General features: G+C 41.0%; 1 protein-coding gene across 2 annotated transcripts in view; it reads right to left on the reverse strand.

The window, feature by feature from the left end:
- Nucleotides 1–25545, reverse strand: part of btaf1 (BTAF1 RNA polymerase II, B-TFIID transcription factor-associated) — a 111580-nt gene that overhangs the window by 40975 nt on the left and 45060 nt on the right. For both annotated transcript variants that reach the window (XM_055646618.1, XM_055646617.1), the window contains exons 9-17: nucleotides 24067–24156; nucleotides 19791–19886; nucleotides 17057–17233; nucleotides 16823–16963; nucleotides 5849–5973; nucleotides 4784–4904; nucleotides 4194–4298; nucleotides 2081–2230; nucleotides 187–329 (exon numbers count right to left, since the gene is read on the reverse strand). In XM_055646618.1, coding sequence (XP_055502593.1) covers nucleotides 187–329; nucleotides 2081–2230; nucleotides 4194–4298; nucleotides 4784–4904; nucleotides 5849–5973; nucleotides 16823–16963; nucleotides 17057–17233; nucleotides 19791–19886; nucleotides 24067–24156 — 1148 coding nt within the window. The remainder of the gene's footprint in view (nucleotides 1–186; nucleotides 330–2080; nucleotides 2231–4193; nucleotides 4299–4783; nucleotides 4905–5848; nucleotides 5974–16822; nucleotides 16964–17056; nucleotides 17234–19790; nucleotides 19887–24066; nucleotides 24157–25545) is intronic.

Here is a 25545-nt window from a genome sequence, read left to right on the forward strand (position 1 = left end):
CAATTTTTCCGAAGAATGTTCCCGTCCTTTGTTGAGCTGGAAAGGTGGCATTTTATAACCGTGCTATGCGATTCCTAATATTTTTACTTTTTAAAAAAAATATCTGAAGACACAATTATTCGAGTTTTGGAAACATAATGTGATCCTGAAAACAAATGGATTGTAACATTTTAATCATTATCTTACTTGGCTGCCTTTAGGCGTGTTCGGGTTACCACATAATCTCTGGTAGCTTGGTCCTCATTAATGGTGTCTGAACCAGCAATGTATTCTTGTCTCACTTCTTTTGTTGGTGCTTGCCCTTGTCGATGCTTACTGCAAGGTTTTTCCTACATCAAAAGAAGAATGTTTACACACAGCTGGTAGGTCAAGTTGCATCAAAGCTCGTATTCCAAATTTTAGCATTATAAATATATTCCTACCCAGGAAACCAGGCAAAGTTATGAATCAGACTTTCTAGTTCAGTAACAAGTATTAATTTACTTGCAAACGTAGTTTAATCCAGTTATATTTGAATCTCAAAGAGGTAGTACATGGATTATGACTTCAGTTTTGAAGGTTGCTTAAGTGGTAAAGAAAGCATATGGTATGCCCTCCTTCATTGGTCAGGGCATTGAGCATAAGAGCCAGTAATTCATGATGCAGCTTTATAGGAGTTCGTTTAAGCCATTTTTGGAATATTGCATGCAGTTCTGGTCACCCCATTACAGGAAGAATGTGGAGGCTTTGGAAAGGGTGCACAGGAAGTTTACCAGAATTAAGGGGTATTAGCTACAAGGAGCGCTTGAACAGACTTGGATTCTTTTCTCTGGAATGAGGGGAGAACTGATGGAAATATATAAAATTAAATATAGATAGGGTAGACAGTCAGAAGCAATTTCCCAGGATGGAAATATTAAATACAAGGGAACGTAGCTTTATGTTGGGAGGGGTAAAGTTTACAGGAGATGTATGGGGTAATTTGTTTTTAAGACAGAGGGTGATGAATGGTATGAACGCACTGCCGCAGTTGGTGCTGGGGGCAGATACGATAGTAGCATTTGAGGAACATTTAGCTAGGCACATGAATGTGCAGAATGGAGGGATATGGAATATGTGCAGGTAGATATGAGTTGGTCTTGGCAACATGTTCAGCACAGACATTGTGGAGCATAGTGCTGTACTGTTCTATGTTCTAGTGAAATCATTACTTTAAAATCTTCACATTATTTCATAATAAACATCACTGCAAAAATCTTATTTTAATTACAGAGTTTCTCTACCAATTTCTCATAAAAAGGCAGTTGTACTTTCCCCACCCCCTGTATCTCCATCCTCCACCCTGGTCAACCCCTCACCATTCGGAGAGTGGTTCTTCATTTGAGACTCTCCTGCAAGGCTGAAGCCAACTTATTTTCACACCAACTCTGCAAATTTTGATGTGGCCAATATGAGATCATCAAACCCCGTCACAGATGGGAAAAGTAGTATTTGACAGAATGTGTAGGTAGTTTGGGAAGTAGAGAGTTCATCCCTTTGTTATCATCAGGGTGGCTCACGCTTCACCCAATGTATCGAGAGTCCAATCTCTGTAAACATTAGGCCGACACTTGTTTGCCATAGACAATAGACAATAGGTGCAGGAGTAGGCCATTTGGCCCTTCGAGCCAGCACCGCCATTCAATGTGATCATGGCTGATCATCCCCAATCAGTACCCCGTTCCTGCCTTCTCCTCATCATAGACCGCAAGCTTTGCACTGTGTTTGAGATCTTGATCCTTGAACATATTTTTCCCCCTCAAATAATCAAAGATTGTACGTGCATTGGAAGTAGTGGTGAATGTTATCATCAATGACTGCCTTTAAAGGGGTAATTCATGAGAAATGAAATTGCTCTATGTTTTCACAGAGTCTTGTCATGGACCTTAATTGCTGGGGACAGTGTTGTGCAGAAGGGGCAGGCTGGCAGAAGATCTTTGTTTTGGTGCACAAATCTTATTGTTCAGAAAAGTAAACAATTACATGAAGCTCTGCTTCCAAGTGTACACACACACATTGCAGTGAAAGCATCTTCAAAATAAAAAAAAATATCAAAAATTACCTTTGATTTAGCTTTAATCTCTAGCAGCATATTTGAATCAAGTGGCAAATGTGAAGGTTGCATCATTAAACATAACCAAGCTCCCATCCATGGGCAAGCAGCAGCAACCACATACTGAATGGGGGCTTTATTCAACAACTCCAACCATACCTTAAACAGGAAGAAAGAAATGCACCAAGTTGATGTGTGGACTATATGGTTACTAATTTACATCAAAAATAAAAAAGGACAATCATACACTAGAGAGTATGCACAGAAAAGTTATCAACATTTGCAAGGTCTGTAATTTTTTGGGGGGCTTGTATAAATAGGAAGTATATATATTATATGAAGGATTAAAAATTAAAGGTCACCGATTCAAATTAATTGGTCAGAAGACTGGAGAGATGGGAAAATTCTTTGCACCTGAATTATGACTAGAACATTTTACCCGAATGGACAGTGGAGATAAACCGCATATCACATTTTAAAAGTACTTTTACGTGAACTTGAAGAAATATGGATATATTGGCCTGAATCGTTTCCCCGTGTTGTAATCATTCTGCAAACAATTAGAATAGAATAGAATACCTTTATTGTCATTCAGACCGTACGAAATTGAACTGACAATTAATGATTCTGGATCCTATTTAAGGATTTGATTGCAAATGACCTGCAATATCAATGCAAATGGCTCCCACAGCCATAAACATGCAATAGGATGGGCACATTTTACACAATTTGATTAGTTTAAGGTTGAATTTGGTCTTATAGAAACATAGAAAATAGGTGCAAGAGGAGGCCATTCAGCCCTTCGAGCCAGCACCGCCATTCATTGTTATCATGGCTGATCGTCCCCAATCAATAACCCGTGCCTGCCTTCTCCCCATATCCCTCTTCATATGTCAAATCCCTAAATTTAAACAAAACAAAAATCACTTTTTGAAATAACCTGACGTCAAAAACAGCACAAGTATATTACCTAATTGATTATACACTAAATGGCCAATTAATTAATAATAATAATAATAAATTTTATTTATGGACGCCTTTCAAGAGTCTCAAGGACAAAAATAAATACAAAACTTTGGCAGGTAGAGGAAAAACATGCAAGGGGAATGAAATAAATAGTAGAGACATGACTAGTACACAAAGTAAAGACAGAATTCAATTCAAAACACAATATGAGGCAATTAATGCACAGATGAAAAGGGAGGGGGACGTGGGGCTAAGGATAGGCAGAGGTGAAGAGATGGGTCTTGAGGCGGGACTGGAAGATGGTGAGGGACACGGCATTGCGGATCAGTTGGGGGAGGGAGTTTCAGAGCCTGGGAGCTGCCCTGGAGAAGGCTCTGTCCCCAAAACTGCAGAGATTGGACTTGTGGATGGAGAGGAGACCGGCTGATGTGGATCTGAGGGACCGTGAGGGTTGGTAGGGGGAGAGGAGGTCCATGAGATATGGGGGGGCCAGATGGTGGAGGGCTTTGTAAGCGAGGATAAGGATTTTGTAGGTGATCCGGTGGGAGATGGGAAGCCAGTGAAGTTGTTTGAGGACTGGAGTGATGTGATGCCAAGATTTGGTGTGGGTGATGAGTCGGGCGGCTGCGTTCTGGACCAGTTGGAGTCGGTTGATGTAGGTGGAGCTGATGCCAAGGAGAAGTGAGTTGCAATAGTCCAGTCGGGAGGAGATGAAGGCATGGATGAGTCTTTCAGCAGCGGGAGGTGTGAGAGAGGGTCTGAGTTTGGCGATGTTGTGGAGATGAAAGAAGGAGGTTTTAATGACATGGCGGATGTGAGGCTCAAGGGAGAGGGTGGAACCAAAGATCATGCCAAGGTTGCGGGCCTGGGGAGATAGGGAGACAGTGGTGCCGTCGATGGTGAGAGTGGGGTTATTGATTTTGCCGAGTGTGGCTGGAGCCTATGAGGAGGAATTCTGTCTTATCGCTGTTGAGTTTGAGGAAGTTATGTCTCTTGACTCTACAATTGACTCTACAATTAAGAAAAACATGTTTGAAATAAATTAATTCAATGTAAGAGATTCACTAACGGGAGTCCTTGTGACAATTAATCAAATGAAATAATATTTAAGTAATTATTTTGCATTGTGATACCATTAAATAACAGAAAAAGTTACCTTTTGAATCAGTTCCAAAATTTCTTGATTGCTTTCCAAAATACATGATTGATATATGTGTCTTAACACATCTTGTAGAATTGGAGTTAACCACATTACACAGCTCTGGAACAAAAAACAAACAAAATGTTCTGTATAGGAAGTCCCCAAGATATGACAGGGTTCCGGTCCTGAGAAATGTTTCTAAATTGGAAATGAACAAAACCAGCAGTTGGAAGAGGATTACAGAATTAGCTGTGATGGGAGAGCAGGCAAGGAAGAATGGACTCCAGCCAGCCTCAATGATTCAGTGAACTCTGTTCAGCTCTACTAAGGAGAAGGCATTGGGAGAAGGCATGCGGAAATGCCCGTCCCAACCCAGCAGAAAATGTATACAGTCCTGCAGCAGCTGGAAAATTCATCTCTATCGCTGGTCTTTCAAACACTCATCTGCATGCATGTGGCGTCTACAAGTAGGGTTACTATAACACAGGGAGGATCAGGAAATATTTCCATACTATGCACCCAATATTGCCACACTGAAAATGGAAACAAAAATGCAGATCGGGTAATCAGTTACACAATCAAGATTTTCAAGATAAAATACTTACTTCATCTTGTGTAGACAGAAGGGTGAATAAAGTTTCCAAAGCTGCTTTCCGAACAGAACAAATGGTATGACGTAAAAATGGCCAGACACGAGGGACCAAAATTGTGAGCGATTGCTGAATACTGTTAATTATGAAATTATAGGTTTATACAAGAGTAAAAATAAAATCTGCATAACATTTCACAAAACATTTAGTGTCTCACTAAGACTTTAAAAATGATATACAACATTAAGGACATTATTACAATTTTGCCAAGGAATCATAGAATGTTATTGCACGGAAACTTTATCTTTAGCTCAGTACATGCTGGCTCCTCAGAACCCAATACTCATATCCCTCCCATCCCATTTCACTATTCTTTCCATTATTGTCTCTACTCAGAGGTTCAGATTAGTTTATTGTCATATACACCAGTGTGTAATAAACTACTTATTCACATGAAGCTCAGAGTAAGCAGTAAACCTATGGTAATGATAAATACAACATAGTTCAAAACCATAGAATGGTGCAAGATTTTAGCACTAAAATTCTTATCAATAGTGCAAAAACAATTTAAAGCGCTATAACGGAATAACCAACAAATGTGGATTTAAGGGTAAGGGTAAGGGTAGATGGCAGTATCTCCGGGAATGGGTGTGTGAAAGAGGTGATTGGTTCAGAAGTCTGATAGCAGTGGGGACAAAGCTTATTGCTGAAATTATCAGGATAAAAATGTCCAGTCAGAAATTGTTTCTCAAGCAATAGCTCCTAAGCAGGAGGTAAATAGGCATTTGAAAAAAAAAAAACATTAAATCAAACTAAATAATAGCCAGCACTATTGGATCAAGTATGTGGTTCTGAAATGTGGAGCAACCACAATGGGCTTAATTGTCAAATTATGGGCTGTCAAAATTATCTTGTCAGTACTAAATAAATTGCAAATAGTAGTAGATGGTAAATGAGGACGAACAAATAAATCAAAATTAGAAGTGAAATAAATTTTAGATAGCACACCTAACAATTTTCACATGATAGTTCAAAATTATACCACTGAAGGCATTAAGATCTCTTAAGCAATTCAGTTACCTATACTGTTGGATTTGACGATAAGTCAATAGCGATGCGAGTAGGGTCATGATGCTATTTGTTGAAGCTGTAAGATCATCCAAATCTAGAAGAGCATCCCATAGAGTATTGACAATAAATGGCACCTAGAAATACAAGAACAAAAAAAGTGAGCAAAGGAAATATGCAATTCAATGTTACCAAAAGAGATGGGGGGGGGGGGGAGAAATCACATTACAAATTTACACATCAGGAAGTTTAACAGAATTGCACAAATCTTTATATGTGACTGGGCAACATGCACTTCGTCAATTCAAAAAGCACATGGTGCAATTGTTGTGATACCGTTACTCAAGGTAATGCTACCAACACTTGAATTTCATGACAGAAGATACAACTAGGACGAGAAAGCTTCTTCAATTTAAATCTTCTGATGTTCATGACAAACATACTGACAGTGATAGAAAAATCCTCTCCGATCAAACTGTGGTTACTTAGATGGGAAACATATTATCTCACTGATCAGAAATTTGAACCGTTTACTCTTACCTGCGAATACATTTTAAAAGGGATAAAGAAGAAATCGTTTATGATGCTGATCAGTCGTCGGTAACATATTTTCTAAATATAATCAGTAATGTATTTATTAGAAGACAAGAGTTTGACTGAGGAATGAACTGTCCCTGGAACAGAATATGAACCAATGCCATTTCAAAGCTGCACCTCACTTGGTGAAAATAAAAATATCCATGAATTATTGCAATTATTAAAATATTTGATTCTATGAATGTGGGAAAATTGCTAGGCTTGTGGAAAGGAAGCAGGAAAATAAAAAAGACCAAAAGGTTTTATAAAAGTTGGCTCTATTGTCTCTAAAGGGCCTGTCCCACTAACGCAACATTTCAGCGACTGTCTTCGACCTTCAAGCTCGAGGGCACTCGCCTGAAAAATCTCGAGCTGGATCAATTGACAATAAACAATAGGTGCAGGAGTAGGCCATTTGGCCCTTCGAGTCCAGCACCGCCATTCATTGTGATCATGGCTGATCATCCCCAATCAGTACCCTGTTCCTGCCTTCTCGCCATATCCCCTGACTCCGCTATTTTTAAGAGCACTATCTAGCTCTCTCTTGAAAGCAACCAGAGAACATGCCTCCACCGCCCTCTGAGGCGGAGAATTCCACACTCACCACGCTCTGTGAGAAAAAGTGTTTCCTCGTCTCCGTTCAAAATGGCTTACTCCTTATTCTTAAACTGTGGCCCCTGGTTCTGGACTCCCCCAACATCGGGAACATGTTTCCTGCCTCTAGCCCTTAACAATCTTATATGTTTCAATGAGATCCCCCTCATCCTTCTAAACTCCAGTGTGTACAAGCCCAGCTGCTCCATTCTCTCAGCATATGACAGTCCCACCATCCTTGTTAACCTTGTAAACCTATGCTGCACTCCCTCAATAGCAAGAATGTCCTTCCTCAAATTACGGAACCAAAACTGCACACAATACTCCAGGTGTGGTCTCACTAGGGCTCTGTACAACTGCAGAAGGACCTCTTTGCTCCTATATTCGATTCCTCTTGTTATAAAGGCCAACATGCCATTTGCTTTCTTCACTGCCTGCTATATCTGCATGCTTACTTTCATAGACTGATGTCAGCCGCCCGCCGTCGACCATCAGCAATGAAACCACGAGTCGGATCGACCGTCTGCACACACACACACACATTGCAAAGGCGGGGGGGGGGGGGGGGGGGGGGGTCCTTGTTCTCAGGGGCTGCTGTCTGAAATTCACAGAATTCACTTAAGGATTCAATGGTTCTTTATTGTCACCTATGCACTACACAATGAAATTCATACACCCTTCATCATATTTTGGTACAATTTACAAAAGAAAGAGTCCAAATGGTGGATGTACTGGAGCACCCCCGATCCAGGTAACTCCAGGTAAGCCTCAGGCTGGTGCAGGCCCTTCTCCGTCTCCCTCAACCAGCTCGGCCCGCCAACCGCCACACCTCTCCTTACCCGACTGCCACTGTGTTCTGGGAGCACCTCCTGCAGCTGAGCCTGAAGGTACTGGAGGCAATGCCCTTTTAATAAACGCCCTTTTTATACATTTTGGTTTTGCCATGTAGAAATTACAGCAGTGTTTATACAGTTCCCTCACCCCCATTTCAGGGCACCATAATGTTTGGGACACAGCAATGTCATGTAAATGAAAGTAGTCATGTTTAGTATTTTATTGCATATCCTTTGCATGCAATGACTGCTTGAAGTCTGTGATTCATGGACATCACCAGTTGCTGGGTGTCTTCTCTGGTGATGTTCTGCCAGGCCTGTATTACAGCCATCCTTAGCTTATGCTTGTTTTGGGGGCTAGTCCCCTTCAGTTTTCTCTTTAAGGCATGCTCAATTGGGTTCAGATCGGGTAATTGACAGCCACTCAAGAATTGACCATTTTTAAGCTTTTGTTGTTTTAGCAGTATGTTTGGGATCATTGTCATGCTGTAGAATGAACCACCGGCCAATGAGTTTTGAGGCATTTGTTTGAACTTGAGTAGGTAGGATGTGTCTATACACTTCACAATTCATTATGTTACTACCATCAGCAGTTGTATCATCAATGAAGATAAGTGAGCCAGTACCTTCAGCAGCCATACATGTCCAGGCCAGAACACCCCCACCACTGTGTATCACAGATGAGGCGGTCTGCTTTGGATCTTGGGTAGTTCCTTCTTTCCTCTATACTTTGCTCTTGCCATCACTCTGATACAAGTTAATCTTCGTCTCACCTGTCCACAAGACCTTTTTCCAGAACTGTGGTTGCTCTTTCAAGTATTTCTTGGCAAACTGTAACCCGGCCATCCTATTTTTGCAGCTAACCAGTGGTGTGCAACTTGCAGTGTAGCCTCTGTATTTCTGTTCATGAAGTCGTCGGCGGGCAGTGGTCATTGACAAATCGACACCTGACTCCTGAAAAGTGTTTCTGATCTGTCAGACAGTTGTTTGGGAATTGTTCTTTATTATTGAGAGAATCATTCTGTCATCAGCTGCGGAGGTCTTCCTTGGCCTGCCAGTCACTTTGTGATTAGTAAGCTCACCCGCAAGTGACATCATGACATACAGTGACAGTTAGGAATTACAGATAAAACATTAAGCATTAATAATAAAACATTATTGATTAAACATGCAAATTAAATAAAATACCAGAGTAAAAGGAGGCTACAGGTTTTTGTTTATTGAGTAGAGCTACTTCTAATGTAAAAAAAGCTGTTTTTATGTCTGGCTGTGGCAGCTTTGACAGTCCGGAGTTGCCTTCCAGAGGGAAGTGATTCAAAGAGTTTGTGGCCAGGGTGAGAGTGGTCAGAGATGATCTTACCCGCTCAGTTCCTGGCCCTTGCATTATACAGTTCGTCAATGGAGGGATGGTTGCAGCCAATAACCTTCTCAGCTGATCGGACGATTTACTGCAGCCTCCGGATGTCGTGCTTGGTGGCCGAGTACAACCAGACCATGATGGAGGTGAGGACAGACTCTACGATGGCTGTATAGAATTGGACCATCATTGCCTGTGGCAGATTATGCTTCCTCAGCTGCCGCAGGAGGTACATCCTCTGTTGTGCCTTTTTGACTGTGTAGTCGATAGAAGCCCCTCATTTAAGGTCCTTGGAGATGATGGTTCCCAGGAACTTAAGACTCCATAGATTGACTGTGGTGTTGTTGATGGTGAGTGGGGTGAGAGCTCCTAAAGTCTACTATCAATTCCACTGTCTTAAGAGCATTGAGCTTTCTTCTTAAAGATGTTCCAAACAGTTGATTTTGGTAAGCCTAAGGTTTGGCTGATGTCTCTAACAGTTGTTTCTCAGTCTCATAATGGCTACTTTGACTTTCATTGGCACAACCTTGGTCCTCATTTTAATAAACAGCAATACAAATTTCCAAAAATGATGGAAAGACTGGAGGAAAGACTAGGAGCTGAACACTCTCTTGTATCTGCATTATGGAGACAATTAAACACACCTGAGCAATTACAAACACCTGTGAAGCCCCGAGTCCCAAACATTATGATACCCTGAAATGGGGGGGACTATGTATAAAACACAGCTGTAATTTCTACATGGTGAAATCAAAATGTATAAAAAAAACATTTTAATGAAATCTGACAATGTGCACATTCACCACATATGATTTTTTCTTTTTTAATTACAAATCTCAAATTGTGGAGCACAGAGGCAAAAAAATAAATGACGGGTCTTTGTCCCAAACATTATGGAGGGCACTGTAGGTGAATCTGAGTTCAGTAGTGGCATTCTGTATCCAAGTTGGAAGATTACAGGTTTCGGCTCATTTAAAAAGTATTCAGAACACTGGATACTTTATACTTGTAACAGATGAAAATAGATAGCAACTCGTAGTTCCACACCACTATATTTAACCAGTCCTCTTTAAAGCAGACTATGCAATTAACTAATTGCATATCCAAGTAAAAAAGTCTTTCCAAGCAAAAAAATCCAAAGCAGATTTTGCTGGATACAAAGAAGGAATGAATGGCTTGAGGTCCCATGAGGCAAAGATAATGATCCAGATATGGCGTAGCATATCAGATCTACAATGCCATACTTAAGATTTTAACTGTTACTTGGAGGATGACATTCCACAGCACTTGTCAGGCATCTTATGGTTGGTTTGTGGAAGTAGTTGTCTACCACAATTCTGGAGTTTAGTATTTTACATTTCAAAATCAAATTCTACAATAATTATGAATTTAGTACAGCACATAATTTAGCCTTCCCTAGCAAATAAATCTTCAAGTAAGATATAATAATTTGAAACAAAGATAAGTGGTTGCTGAAGGGAAAGGATAATCATGCCAGTAAAGCAGATGATATTTGGTCCCATTTTAACGTTCAGCATTCTATTCTTATTTCGAACTACAATTCCTTTCTTGGTATTATTTGTTGAAAAATAGAACATTTAATTTGGGTAGCAGATAAGTAGCTCTTCTCTGCAATCATTATCTTCTTTGCTAGTTCCCTGTGAATGAGGCTACTCTGACAATCAACAAAAACATGTTGATTGCCATTTCAACACCATTTCACAGCACTATCCATATCCAAGTTCCAGGGCAGGTACTGTGAAGGAAGCCAGGAGGCTGCAGAGGGCTTGACCATGTTGGGAGTGTAGGTAAAGAAGTGGCAAATGGAATACAGCACAGCAAAGTGTACGGTCATGCACTTTGGTAGAAGGAATAAAGGCATATACTTTCAAAATGAGAAGAGGATTCAGAAATCTGAGGTGCAAAGGGACTTGGCAGAGCTGGTGCAGGATTCCCAAAAGGTTAATTTGTAGATTGAGTCAGCAGTAACAAAGGCAAATGCACTGTTAGCATTTGCTGGGACTTAATCAGGAACTAGCAAGGCCATGTTTGGAATATTGTGAGGAATTGTGGCCCCATATCTGATTAAGTATGTGCTGGCTTTGGAGCGGATCCAGAGGAGGTATGGGATCTGTCTGTCCCTGCCTCAAAAGGCCAGCTAGCCTCATCCAAGACCCCCACCACCCTAGTCATGCTCACATGTCACTCTTACTATCTGGAGGAAGGTATAGGAGTCTGAAAACAGTAACCTCCTGGTTCAAGAACAGTTTCTTCCCAACAACCATTTGAAACTGCAAAACACGTACTAAATTATGAACTATGGGCTGTCTTGGCTACACTACGAGTTTGTAGGCTTTTTGTACTAGTAATGGTGTTATTCTAAATAAAAACAGATTCAATAAATTAATATGTTGTCAATGAGTATTATGCTTACAGGCCTGTAATGGTGCCGCAAGTACGAATTTCATTGTTCCATTGACAGCATATATGACAATTAAACACTCGTCTCATGAAATTCTATCGTATTGTGGTAATTCTTTCCAAAAATCCTATCGACAATAAGATTACCAATCAACCACCCCTGATAGATAGATATAGATATGCCATTTATTGTCACTATACATGTACAGTGAAATTGAAAGCTGCTCGTACTCAGTGCATACATAAGTGCATACATAAGACAGCTCCCATCCTGCGTTTGGACTGTTCGACCTGCTGCCCTCTGGAAGGCGCTATAGGTGCATCAAATCCAGGACAAATAGACTCAGAAATAGTTGCTTTCCGCAAGATAGCACAAAATAAGATCAAAAATAGTATATTCCCTTGTTAGAAAGTATCTTCAATAAATTTCAAGAATCCATCCTCTATTTTATTAAAGTAATTTGATATTATCCCAATAAGTGATTTTATAATTTCCTGATTTTCGCCGCACCCAACATAACTGCTATTTGATGGCCTATAAGTAATTATGCCCATAGCTATTTAGCTCATTCCAATTTGGCATCATGATCTTTCATGCTAAAATCATTTCCCATCTCTGCTCTAATCTCCTTCGTTTTTAATGGCGCTACACCATCACTTTTAGCTTTTTGAAAGAAAATTAGCCTTTCTGAAAAAAAAATTACCCTGGAATATCCAGTTCTCACTTTGGTCACCATGCAATTACCTTTTGATAATGGTAATGTGATCATATTGTTTACTTCTATTTGAGTCGTTAATTAAGCATTCAGATACAACATCCATAATGTTATTATTTCCATGTTTTTCTGTTATTGAACCCGATTGTTGCTTGATTTGTTTTTACTGCCCATTTACTTCACTTATTATTTTTCCAATTTCTCTTCTTGCTTTATATTTCTCCATCCTGAGAGACTGGAACTATTTTCTTTGGAGAAGGTTGAAGGAGTGTAAAAATGATGAGCCTGGATTGAATGGAGTTGATACCTTTGGTGAAGAGTCAATGACCACAAGCTATAGCTATTAAAATAAGAGAATTAAGAAATGACACAAGGAAATATTTCAATTTTAACCAGAGCATGGGGTTGGAATCTGAAATGCACTGTATGTACATGTGGGGGTTGGATCTATTGTGGTCTTCAAGAGAGAATTGGTTAAATGCAAGTTTGAAAGAAAAAAAAATACAAGGCCACAAATGCTGGCAGGTGGAAATAAAGTTGCTCAGGTAGAGAACTGTTGCAGGCCTTGCATTGTAACAATTCTATGATTTGCAAGATATCCTTGATTCTTTGCTATGTGAAGGTTGAACAGGTAGAAATATTCGGTTTTCTGAAAAGAAAGGGAAGGGTGGGGTGAGTGGGAAGGGTTAGTAACTACCTAAAATTGGAAAAATCGATGTTCCGGCCGTTGGGTTGTAAGTTACCCAAGCTGTTCCTCCAGTTTGTATGCAAGCTCACTCTGGCAATGGGAAGAGGAGTTAAAATACTCAGCAATCGGGAGGTCCAGAAGGCCTAGGCAGAGTGAGCACTAATGTACGCCAAAATGGTCATTAAGTGAACGCATGGTCTCACCAATGTACAGGAGGCACTGTATGGAGTAGATAAGGTTTGAGGAGGTGCAAGTGAACCTCTGTTTCACTTGAAATTAGTGCTGGAGTCCCTGGATGGAGGTGAGGGAGGAGATGTAGGGCAGTGTTACATCTGTAGTTGCTGGGAAAGGTAGCTTGGGAAGGGGTGGTTTGGTGGAAAGGGATGAGTGAAGCAAGGAGTTGTGGATGGTGCGATCTCTGCGAAAGTTAGAAATGCGTGGGGGTGAGAAGATGTGACTGGTGGTGGGATCACATTGCACGTGACAGAAATGTTGGAGGATGATGTGTTGGATGCAGAGGCTGGTGGGGTGAAAGGTGAGAATTCTAGAGGGTGGCAAGTGCCTAGAACACATTTTGATGGTTGATGGCTGAAGCAGATATGTTTGTGACATTTAGAAGACCAATGGATAGGCAAAATGGATATGCAGGGAATGGAGGGATATGGGTTATGTTCAGGTAGATGTGGTGGTCTTGATATCAAGTTCGGCACAGGTATCGAGGGCTGAAGAACCTGTTGTTGTGTTGTATTGTTCTATGTTCTATCCTTGTTTGTCTGGGGGGAGAGGGGGAGCAAGAGCAGAATTACAGGACACAGAGGAGGTGCGGGTAAGCGACCCATCTATAACAGCAGGGGGGAAAACCAGGTTTACGAAGTCATGAGTGTTTTATTGTCATATATGTACCTAAATGGGACAATAAAAGTCTTACATGCAGCAGCACAATGGGTTTGTACAGACAGTATGCAATAGATAATATAATAAACATTAAAAAGTTCAACTATTTAAAAAAAAAACAATTTGTGCAAAAAAACAAAGCCCAAAGTCCCCAGTTGAATCAAGGCATCAAGGTTTGTAGTTTAGCTTGTAGCGCTCAATAGTTTGATGGTTGTTGGGAAGTTGTCATTCCTGAACCTTAGCATTACAGCTTTCAGGCACCTGTACCTTCTTCCCGATGGTAGGGGTGAAATTAGATTGTGGTCAGGGTGGTGTGGGTCCCTGTTATTGTTGGATTTGAGACAGTGCCTCCTGTTGATCTCTTCGATGGTGGGGTGGTCAGTACCCATGATGGACTGGGCAATGTTCAGCACTTTTTGGTAATCTTCATTTTGTTGTGTCTGAGTAGCTGAACCTGGCCATGATGCCGCCAGTCAGCATGCACTCTACCATACCATATAACCATATACCAATTACAGCACAGAAACAGGCCATCTCGGCCCTACAAGTCCATGCCGAACAATTTTTTTTTCCCCTTAGTCCCACCTGCCTGCACTCATACCATAACCCTCCATTCCCTTCTCATCCATATGCCTATCCAATTTATTTTTAAATTATACCAATGAACCTGCCTCCACCACTTCCACTGGGAGCTCATTCCACACCGCTACCACTCTCTGCGTAAAGAAGTTCCCCCTCATATTACCCCTAAACTTCTGTCCCTTAATTCTGAAGTCATGTCCTCTTGTTTGAATCTTCCCTATTCTCAAAGGGAAAAGCTTGTCCACATCAACTCTGTCTATCCCTCTCATCATTTTAAAGACCTCTATCAGGTCCCCCCTTAACCTTCTGCGCTCCAGAGAATAAAGACCTAACTTATTCAACCTATCTCACATGGAGAAATTCAAGCGAGTATCCGAAGACAGACCGAACCATCTCAATTTTCTAAGGAAGAGGCGTTGATGGGATTTATTTATGATTGCATCATAAAGTGATGTTACATTCTGTGATAGGCACTCTGAGGAACTTGAAGTTGAAGACTCTCTACACCACTGACCTGTCGCTGAAGACAGGTTTTTAGAGTCTCGGCCTTTCTCTTCAAAAGTCAATAGTCAGTTCCTTGGTTTTACTGACATTGAGATCAAGGTTATTCTGGCACCATTCAGATGATCGATCTCCCTCCTGTACTCTGACTTATCGACATCTGTAATTTGTCCGACACAGTGGTGTCATCAGCGAATTTTAATATTGAGTTGAAACAGTGTCTGGCTATACAGCCATGAAGTGCCGCTCCACAGATGGTTATCGAGGTGGATGTGTTGTTGCCTGCTTGTACCCGTTGTGTTCTGTTGATGAGGAAGGTGAGGATGCAGTTGCAAAGGGATGAACGGAGACTCAGTTCCCCAAGCTTGATGATAATTTAGGAGGGGATGATGGTGTCAAACGCCAAGCTGTAGTCTATGAAAAACAGCTTGACGTGTGTGCTTTATTGCCAAGTGGTCCAGTGCAGAGTGAAGAGCCAGCGAGAGGGCCAGCCAGCATCTATTATAGCAGTAGGAAAATTGTAAAGTGTCCAGATTCTTGCTGAGGTAGGAGTTGATGTGCGCCATAATTAACCACTAAAAACCACTGCAGCACCATGGACGGTATTCTTCTCGGGCAACGATGTTATTGATGTCCTTTTAAAGCAGGTGAAAACCTCCAACCTCAGCAATGAGAGGTTGAAAATGTCCGCAAAAACTCCAGCTTTGTAGGTTTTGACAACGCGGACAGCTACACCTTCACGTCCAGACGCTTTCCAAGCGTTCACTTTCCCAAAGGATCTTCTGATATCAGCCGCTGCGACTGAGATTGCAACACCACTATGGGGGCACCCGAGAAGGAACATCAGTGTTCCTTCGAGCGAGGACATCTTGGCTGTCCTAGAATGGAAAGCCTCATCTTGGGAACAGATGTGGCGGAGACTGAGAAATCGAGAGCAACTTGAACAGTTGCTTTGTACAAAAATGAGGAGCTACAGTGCCACCACTGACAGCAGGATGGAATTACAAATAAATCAACAGAAGTCGATTTCATTACAAGAAACAAAAAAGTGATAGTGCGACCAAAACTGGACACTAAAAGCAAGCGATTGATGTTATTGCACCTACGAATGCACTTGTATTTATTCCGAGTTTTATTGGATCTACTCCATAGCAAGATTCAACTACTCTTAACATTTCATGGTGGGCAGGAAGTACAGTTCATTAAATGCTGAATAACCTTCTGAAGTAACAGTCGGTGAAGAGCAGAGAAACCAAAAACAAGACCTCTGTTCCAAGTAGATTGGAATGAATTATCCTCTATAGCAATTCATGCCATTGATGCTTCAGATTTTAGTAGATTAAAGGCTACTATAGTCGGAAGCATCTATGGCAATCAGCTTTATTATAGATCCTCACAATCAAAGCTTGCACTTTATGATTCAACATTCTTAAAAAGATGCTCAAGATTTGTAGCTCCTCCACGTCATTTTATAACCTAAAGTAGATCTGAACACTTTCAGGAGTCCCTCAGTTTCATCCTGCTGCTAACAAGAACTAAGAGTGGTTGGGGCCTGGAATGCATTGCCTGGTGTGGTGATGGAGGCAGAAACGATAGTGATGTTTAAGAGGCTTCTAGATCGGCACATTAAAGTCCAAGGAAATAGAGGGATATGGATCATGTGCAGGCAAATGAGCGGTTTAACTTGGCATCATGTTCAGCACAAGCATAGTGGGCCAACGAGCCCATTCCCGTGTTGTACTGCACTGTATTCTGTTCTAAATGCAATCCTTGGCGTGTTTCTATCTTAATATACATTTCACACACAATATATGATGGACCAACCTCAGATGCCTGAAGATGTACAAGATTTTCCACAACTGGTACAAGTGCAGCTGCTCCTACTGCACGAACATCATCATCCAAGTCCTGCAGGCCATCAATTATGGTAGGAAGGACTTTTGGTAGTAATGTATCAATTAAGTCCTGAAGTAAATAACAAAGAATGTTATTTCTACACAAGCCAAAATTTCTAAATTGCTTCTATAAATGTTATAGGAATGCGTTACTGTAACTTACTTGCCGAATTGCTAAAGCATATTTTATTCCCAGAAGTCCACCGTGTCTCACTTCCCACTGTTCTTGCGCCAGCAATTTCAATAAAACAACCACGGTTCCATGCACACCCCTCTCATTCATGTACTTCAACACAACTCCAAGAGTTTGAGCACAGGTTTCCCGCACTGGTGCCACAACCTTTAAGGCAAAATATTCATCAAATCATACATGTGGTGGACATTTGTCATCCCACTGACATTCATTTTATCCATCACCAATACAGACAGAGAAATGATCACATCCAAGTACATCAGGAAGATAACTATTATTGCTCCGAATTCCTTTACATGATATTCTTGATCAGAAAGGGAATGGATCCCTTTTACTACTCGTTTTCCAATGTTTTATTTCAAACTTATTCATAAACCTGAAGGAGATGAATGCATTGTTCTCAAGACTAGCATTTATTCCCCTGCATCAAATGGCTTGCTGAAAAAAATTCAGAAGACACTTAAGAATTAGCATTATAGCTATGGGTCTCGGGTTAGCCACCCCAAGCAAGATAAGACATTCTTTCCCTGAGTGACAGTCGTGGACCAAATGAATTTTAGGATATTCTTCGATAGCAGCTATTATTCCAGATTTAAGAAATGAAAATTAAAATTTGAACCATTATTCAATATAGTGTATGGACCAGAAATATTGCCTTAGGAACATTTTCACCCCCCACCCCAACATAAGTCTGAAGAAAGATCCCGATCCAAAATGTAACCTATACATGTTCTCCAGAGATGCTGCCCAAAGCGCTGAGCTACTCCAACAATGTCTTTGTTTGTAAACCAGTTCCTTGTTTCTAAATGGAATTGTGTGTCTGTAAATTTAAAACTTGCCAGTGGAAAAGTTTTAATTATCTGAATAGTCATAATATTTAGAAGAACATTTTCCAAAGGCAATATTTCTGGACCATAGAACATACATTATATTGAATAATGGCTTTTAATCAGATCTTCTCAATAACTTGCTGCTTCAGCCATTCAACTTCCATGATAATCCCCATAGCGAAGAAACCAGTGGTTGCCTGCCTAAATGACTACCGCCCTGTCACCCTCACCCCAATAATAACGAAGTGTTTTGAACACCTGGTGAAACCCCACATTACTGCCAGCCTCCCTTCATCGTTAGACCCCCTCCAGTTTGCCTATCGCCCCAACCGTTCTACAGAGGATGCCATCTCTACCACGCTGCACACTGTATTCATGCATCTGGAAAACAATAACACATAAGCCAGAATCCTGTACATTGACTTCAGCTCAGCGTTTAACACCATCATCCCACAGAGTCTTGTGGAGAAACTAACCCTGCTGGGCCTCAACACCACCCTATGTCACTGGATCTTGGACTTTCTGACAGAGACCGCAGTCAGTCCGTGTTGGCAAGAACAGTTCAGGCTCGATCATGCTGAGCACCAGCTCCCCTCAAGGCTGTGTGCTCAGCCCGCTGTTGTTCACATTGCTTACACATGACTGTGCTGCCAGATTCAGGGACAATAAGATCATAAAATTCGCGGATGACACAACAGTGGTGGGACTCATCAGCGGAGATGACGAATCAATGTACAGGGAGGAAGTAAAACAAGTCAAGTCAAGTCAAGTTTATTTGTCACATACACATACGAGATGTGCAGTGAAATGAAAGTGGCAACTAGTGGACTGGTGCGGCAAAAATAATCTAGAATTAAATGTCGACAAAACGAAGGAGATGGTTGTCTACTTCAGGAGGGAGCAGCCAAAGCATACACCCCTCAACATCAGTGGCACTGCAGTGGAGAGAGTGGAGAGCATAAAGTTCCTCGGTGTGCAGATTACAGACAGCTTCACCTGGTCCAGGAACACCACTGGGACCGTCAAACGGGCCCATCAGCGACTGCACTTCATGAGGAAACTAAAACAGGCCTCACTCCCCACCAACATCCTCGGGACTTTCTACAGGGGTACGGTGGAGTCGGTACTCACGTACTGCATAAATACGTGGTACTCCACGTGCAACTGTTCGGACAGGAAGGCTCTGCAGAGGGTAGTGAGGGGAGCAGAGAGGATCATTGGCGTCTCCCTACCCTCGGTACAAGAACTGTTCCAGAGCCGCTGTCTGAAAAAAGCTCAGAGAATTGCTAAGGACAAACTGCATCCCCTCCACATACACCTGGATCTCCTGCCATCAGGCAAGAGATATCGAAGCATCAAAGCCCGGACTACAAGACTGCTAAACAGCTTCCTACCACAGGCTGTGAGGCTGCTAAACAGTCACTCTGTACTCAGTCACTTGATTCTGCGGCTGGCACGGACACTTTAATAACTGGCCACTGGCCACTTTAATAACTGGCACTGGTCACTCAAATCAGCTGCCCCGGACATTTTTATGATTGGTTTATTGTATTTTAACGTTGTGTTTTACCTGATTTTAACTATTTATTTATACTGTTCCATCAGGGACTGAATTGTTTTGAGTGTTATTATGTGTGAAACGTTTTAAATTTCATGTGCGATGCTCCGCTATTCCCTGGGAAACGTCTTTTCATTTTGCACTGTACAACTGTTGCTTGTAAGATGACAATAAAGATTGATTGATTGATTGATTTCTTGAAATATTAGAGGCCATACTACTGAAGCTTTTTTGAACAGCAATGAAATATAATTATAGATATCAATTATTACAATATATATGCCTTCCTTGCCATCTAAAATTATACACCACCTACTTCATCAGATACAAAATCTCCAAATCTGTCCAATGCAAACACACAAAGCAGACGAATAGCCAAGTCCTCCAGCCACTCCTGGTGCTGTGATTCGCTCTGAAACATATGTTAAAAAAGTTTCATAGATTAACATGACTGCTAAATTCTGTTTTTGTTAGCTTGTCTTGTGGACCTTGAGTCCTGAACTTATAATTATATACTATGTAATTGTACAATAATTTGGATTTATCCACCAATATTTCCAAATATGTCAATATAATAAAGAAATCATGTTGTTTGGTTACTTAGCTCAAAACTGCCTTTTCTTTCAAAAATCCTGGAGAAGATCGTGCACAGTCAATTAATGGCCTTTCTGGAAGAACATAATATTCTAGAAGTTTTCCAATCCGGTTTTAAGACCCTGCCAGCACCGAATCAGCCCTTTTAAGAGTTTTTAATGATATTTTTTTTAGCTACTGACTGTGGTGACTGTGTTATCCTTGTGCTTTTAGATTTGACTGCTGCTTTTGACACAGTGGATCATGAAATATTGATCTCACGTTTGAAGCAGTGGGTGGGTATCAGGGGCATAGCACTGGAGTGGTTCAGGTCGTACCTGGCTGATCGAATTTTCTGTGTCAGCCTTGGGGACTCTGTATCCTCCTCTGCTCCTCTCTCGTGTGGGGTCCCACAGGGCTCAGTTCTTGGCCCTCTCCTCTTCTCTCTCTATTTGCTGCCACTTGGTTCCATACTAAGGAAGCACGGAATTTCATTCCACTTTTATGCAGACGATAGTCAGATTTGTGTGCCTCTTAAAAAGAAGGAGGAACGCTCTGTCGGACTGTTACTTGAGTGTCTCAACAACATAAAGGCCTGGATGGCTCTGAACTTTTTAAGTTTTAACGATAAAAAGACGGAAGTAATGGTTTTTGGTGGCACCACTGGGGCCCCCCCCCTGTAGATCTGGGCTCCCTGGCCCAGTATATCAGACCAAGCATCACAAACCTAGGGGTTAAAGTGGACCCTGAGCTTAAATTTGAGAGTCAGATCAAAGCTGTTGTTCAATCAAGCTTTTTCCATTTGAGGCAGCTGGCCAAAATAAAGCCAATTCTATCAAGGCAGCACTTTGAGACGGTAATCCACACCTTTGTTACCACTCGGCTGGATTACTGCAATGCACTGTATGTGGGGGTTAGTGGGTCCTCCATCGCCCGTCTCCAGATGGCACAGAATGCAGCTGTACGTCTTTTAACTGGCACACGTAAATATGAGCACATTTCGCACATTTTAGCCTCACTCCACTGGTTGCCTATTCAGTTTAGGATCGATTTTAAAATTCTTTTATTTGCCTTTAAATCCCTAAATGGTCTTTCCCCGCCCTACCTATCTGAGCTTCTACACCCTTATACACCCGCCCGCTCTCTCAGGTCAGATAATCAGCTGCTCCTGAGTGGGCCTAAAACTAAGCTGAAGCTCAGAGGGGACCGTGCCTTTGCTGTGTCGGCACCCAAATTATGGAACGATCTGCCTCTCCACATTAAACAGGCCTCTTCTCTGTCTGTTTTTAAATCACTTCTTAAAACCCATCTCTACTCCGTGGCCTTTGATACACAGTAAGATGTCGACTTTATTTATTTACTTGATTTAATTTCTTATTTTTTGATTGCTTTTATTCCATGGCTATTATTTTTACTCATGTTTTATGTCTTTTAATTTATTGTTGTATTTCATATGTAATTTTTGCGCCTCATGTGAGCTGTTATGGTGTCTGTTTATGATGTCTTGTTTATTCTTCTGTACAGCACTTTGGTCAACATTGGCTGTTTTAAAGTGCTTAACAAATAAAGTTGGATTGGATTGGATTGAAGTCCTGGAGGTGATATTAGGACAGCCTCTGAACTATATTGATCAAACACTTGCAGAGATTTAATTATGCACTAACTTTTATTACCTTAAAACATTAGTGACCCTGTCAGGTTTATGTGACATTCTACAATCTTTGAAGTTACATTTACACAAAGCAGTACTTTATTTTAAAATAAATATTCCAAATATTAAAATTATAAATACATTTTTCAAACTGCCAAAGTAGAATTTGTTCACCTGACCTTTGGATCCTGCACCTAGTTTTTTCCTAAGTTTCTATTGTGATGACAGTAGTCGGAGATGACATTACTGATAGTTCATCCAGTAAGTATGAAAGGGCAGAGCTAAAAATAAAAAATGGTATGATCACCTTGATGGGTGTGTATAATAGGCCCCCTGACCAGTCAGTGGGAATTAGAGGAGCAAATATGCCAAGAGATTGCAGGCAGCTATAAGGCTAATAAGGTAGTCATAATGGGGGCTTTAACTTTCCCAATATAGACTATCATTGTGCCAAGGTCCAGGACGGCGAGGAATTCATAAAACGAGTTCGCCAAGGTTTCCCGAGCCAATATGAACAGGACCCGACATGCCCAATATGTACAGGGCCCAATATGTACAGGGCCCTCCTTGTATGTGAATACTTGGCCAATGAACGTATTAATTCATTCATTCATGAGAGAGAGCAAAGCTGGATCTACTCTTTGAAAATTGGGATAGGCAAGTGACTGAGGTGTTGATGGGCAAACGTTTGGGACCAGCGAACACTGTTCTATTTGCTCTGAGATAGTTATGGGTAAAGACATGGCGCGCCCACGAGTTAAAATTCTAAATTGGGGCAAGGTCATTTTTGATGATATTAGGCAGCTGAACTCCTGTTCGAGTTGGAGTAGGTTGTTTGCCGACAAAGGAATGTCCGAAAAGTGGGATGTTTTAAAACGTGAAATTCCAAGAGATTATATAAGTACATGAAGGGAAAAAGGGTGACTAGAAAGAGAATGAGGCCCCTTCAAAACCAATACGGTCATCTCGGTGTGGAGCCGTAAGAAACGGGCAAGGACCTTATTGAGTATTTCTCCTCTGTGTTTAATGTGGCGAGAGATGTGAAGACTGGGGAACTCAGGAAAGTTAATTGGTTGCCTCAAGGACAGTTAGTATTATAGTCAAGGTCGTGCAGAACGTCTGAAGGCACATAAAGGTGGATAAATCTTCCAGGCCAGATCAGATATATCCAAGGATACTGTGGGAAGCTAGAGAAGAAACTGCAGGAGCCCTGGCTGAGATGTACGAATCATCATTAGATACGGGCAAGGTGCTGGAAGATTGAAGGGTGGCTAATGTTGTGGTTCTATTCCAGAAGAACTGCAAAAAGTCTGAGAACTGTACATCAGTAAGCCTAATGTCAGTGGTAGACAAGATACTGGAGAAGTATTCGGAGGGATAAGTAATATTAGGGATAGTCAGCAGTTTTGTAGATGGGAGATCAGGTACATAGATAGGATAGGTTTAGAAAATGTGGGCCAAACACAGGCAGGTGGAACATTCGATGGGGCATCAAATTGGCCCGAAGGGTATGTTTCCACGCTGTATGACAAGGCAAATTAGAATTTAACAGATGTTCACAATCCTGTGAGAAAAACATTCTTTCACTGATATTTTAGATTACAATACAGAAGAATTTACACCATTGAAATTAACTATCAATAATAAACTACTAGCATTAGGTGACTTTAGCACAATCTAAAGGTTTTGTTTAGTTTAGAAATACCGCATAGACAGGCCCTTCAGTCCACTGAGGCCCAGTTCACATTTGTTCTATGTTATCCCACTTTCTTATCTACTCCCTACACACTTGGGGCAATTTACAGAGGCCAATTCATCTACAAACCTACACGTCTTTGGGAGTAGACCAGAGTACTAAGAGGACCCATGCAGTCACAGGAAGAATGTGTTTCCGCCACACAGGGAGCACTGGAGGTCAGGTTTGAACCCAGGTCTTACACTGCGAGGCACCACACACGTTTACCAGCTGTGCCACCCTTGTGATTCCTATGTTACAGAAGATAATGGTCACGTTAGGCTCGGTTGCACCAATTGAAGATGTGCATTTTCAGTTACATAATGCACTTTAATTCCATTGTATTACTCTTGGAATGAAGTCACTGTTAAAAATGAATAATAAAAGCAATTTGTACAAAGCACACTTCTCAAAATGCCAATGAAATTATGAGTTCAGTTTTGATGGTGCTATGGTTTTATTTAAATGTTAGACTCAATTTTACTTTTCTTCAAGTAATACCATGATCATTTACATTGACCCGAAATGCAGAAGAGGCCTTAATGAGCACATGACACAAGGTCATTAATAGATTATAATTTTGAAATCATGGCCCAAAAAAATTAAAGTTAACAAACTTCAAAAATCACTTACCTCTTCTAAAGTGATGTCGCCAATTTTACCCCCACTCTTGCCATGTGCCTTCAATATCTCTCTCAGCCCTGTCCCTGCACCGTGACGAACCTGATAGCAAAAACAAATAAACTTGGATGTGACATGATCATTTTTTTTTTTTAATTCATGGTACATATTTAACGCTGATGGAATACATTACTTACAAGTTTCTAACATAATTAGTAGCATTTAAACACAAAGTTCTGTGATCTCTGGAACCCAGTGTAAATGAGTCCAAAGTAAGAAAAGATGATGGCTTTGGCTTTTTTAAATGCTCTTGGACATCGTTTTAGCTCCCACATGCCATTATGTTTTGACACAAAATCAGTGAAATACGACAAAATGGAGCTGGGTATTTGCACTAAAGTTGGGACAGGGTCCACTGCAAAGACAAAGTAAAGACTAAACTTGAATATATTCAAAAACATATTCATTCTATTAGTTTTGCCTGTGATATGCCTAATACAGATATGAAATTATTGATATTACAGGTATTATACAAATTCTATAATTTCACAAATTGCAAAATTAAAAATTGTATTTGAATCAAATTTGGCTTACATTTTACATTCTTGCATCCAGTTAGAAAACCCTACTTTTAATGTAGATCAAACCAACATACCGCACCAACATGTTTGCGATAAATTACTGAAATTAGTGAAACGTGACAGAAAAGTAAGCAAGAACCTCCAATGTTATGAGAAGTATAAAATGTAAATCTGGACCTAAAAATCAGGCAATCGTGCATAATTGCACGCATTATCCATTCTCAGGACCCATTGGACACTAATTTCTAATAATGATCAAGTAAATGGCCTGTCCCACATTCCCGAGTTATTCATGAATTCTCCCGAGTTTTCAAACTCGCAGAATGTTCGTAACGAGTCCGTAGGAGGTTGTAGGAGTCCGTGGATATATCGTATAAAGGCCAGCCGTAGGTACTCAGGGCTATTTTTTTTACTCGTGGACATTTTTCATCGTGCTGAAAAAATGTCCCGACTTACATGATGCCTCGAATACCAACGGCCGGCATAACGAGCCGCTACGATATATCCATGGACTCCTACGGACTCGTTACGAACATTCTGCAAGTTTGAAAACTCGGGAGAATTCGTGAATAACTCAGGAAAGTGCGACAGGCCCTTAACTTAACATAGCACGTTAACATTAGCTGTATAAACTGGGGCATTAGCACATGAACTGACATTACACAAACAATCCTGATATCTCAGGAGATACACAAACACGCAAACAATATTTTTCCCAACTCATTTTTGGCTAGTGCAGCTGCTTCATTAGCAATTTATTACTTGTACTTCTGGTGATATCACTTCACATGAACCACTGTATGAACGTTGACGTCTCTAACTTCAGATAGTCCTTGCTTTCTCCTTTCCCTCTCCCTCCCCAGTTCTCCTACGTCCTACTGTCTCCGCCTACTTTCTATCTTTGTCCCGC

This window comes from Leucoraja erinacea, chromosome 15 (assembly GCF_028641065.1).
Source record: "Leucoraja erinacea ecotype New England chromosome 15, Leri_hhj_1, whole genome shotgun sequence".
NCBI lineage: Eukaryota > Metazoa > Chordata > Chondrichthyes > Rajiformes > Rajidae > Leucoraja > Leucoraja erinaceus.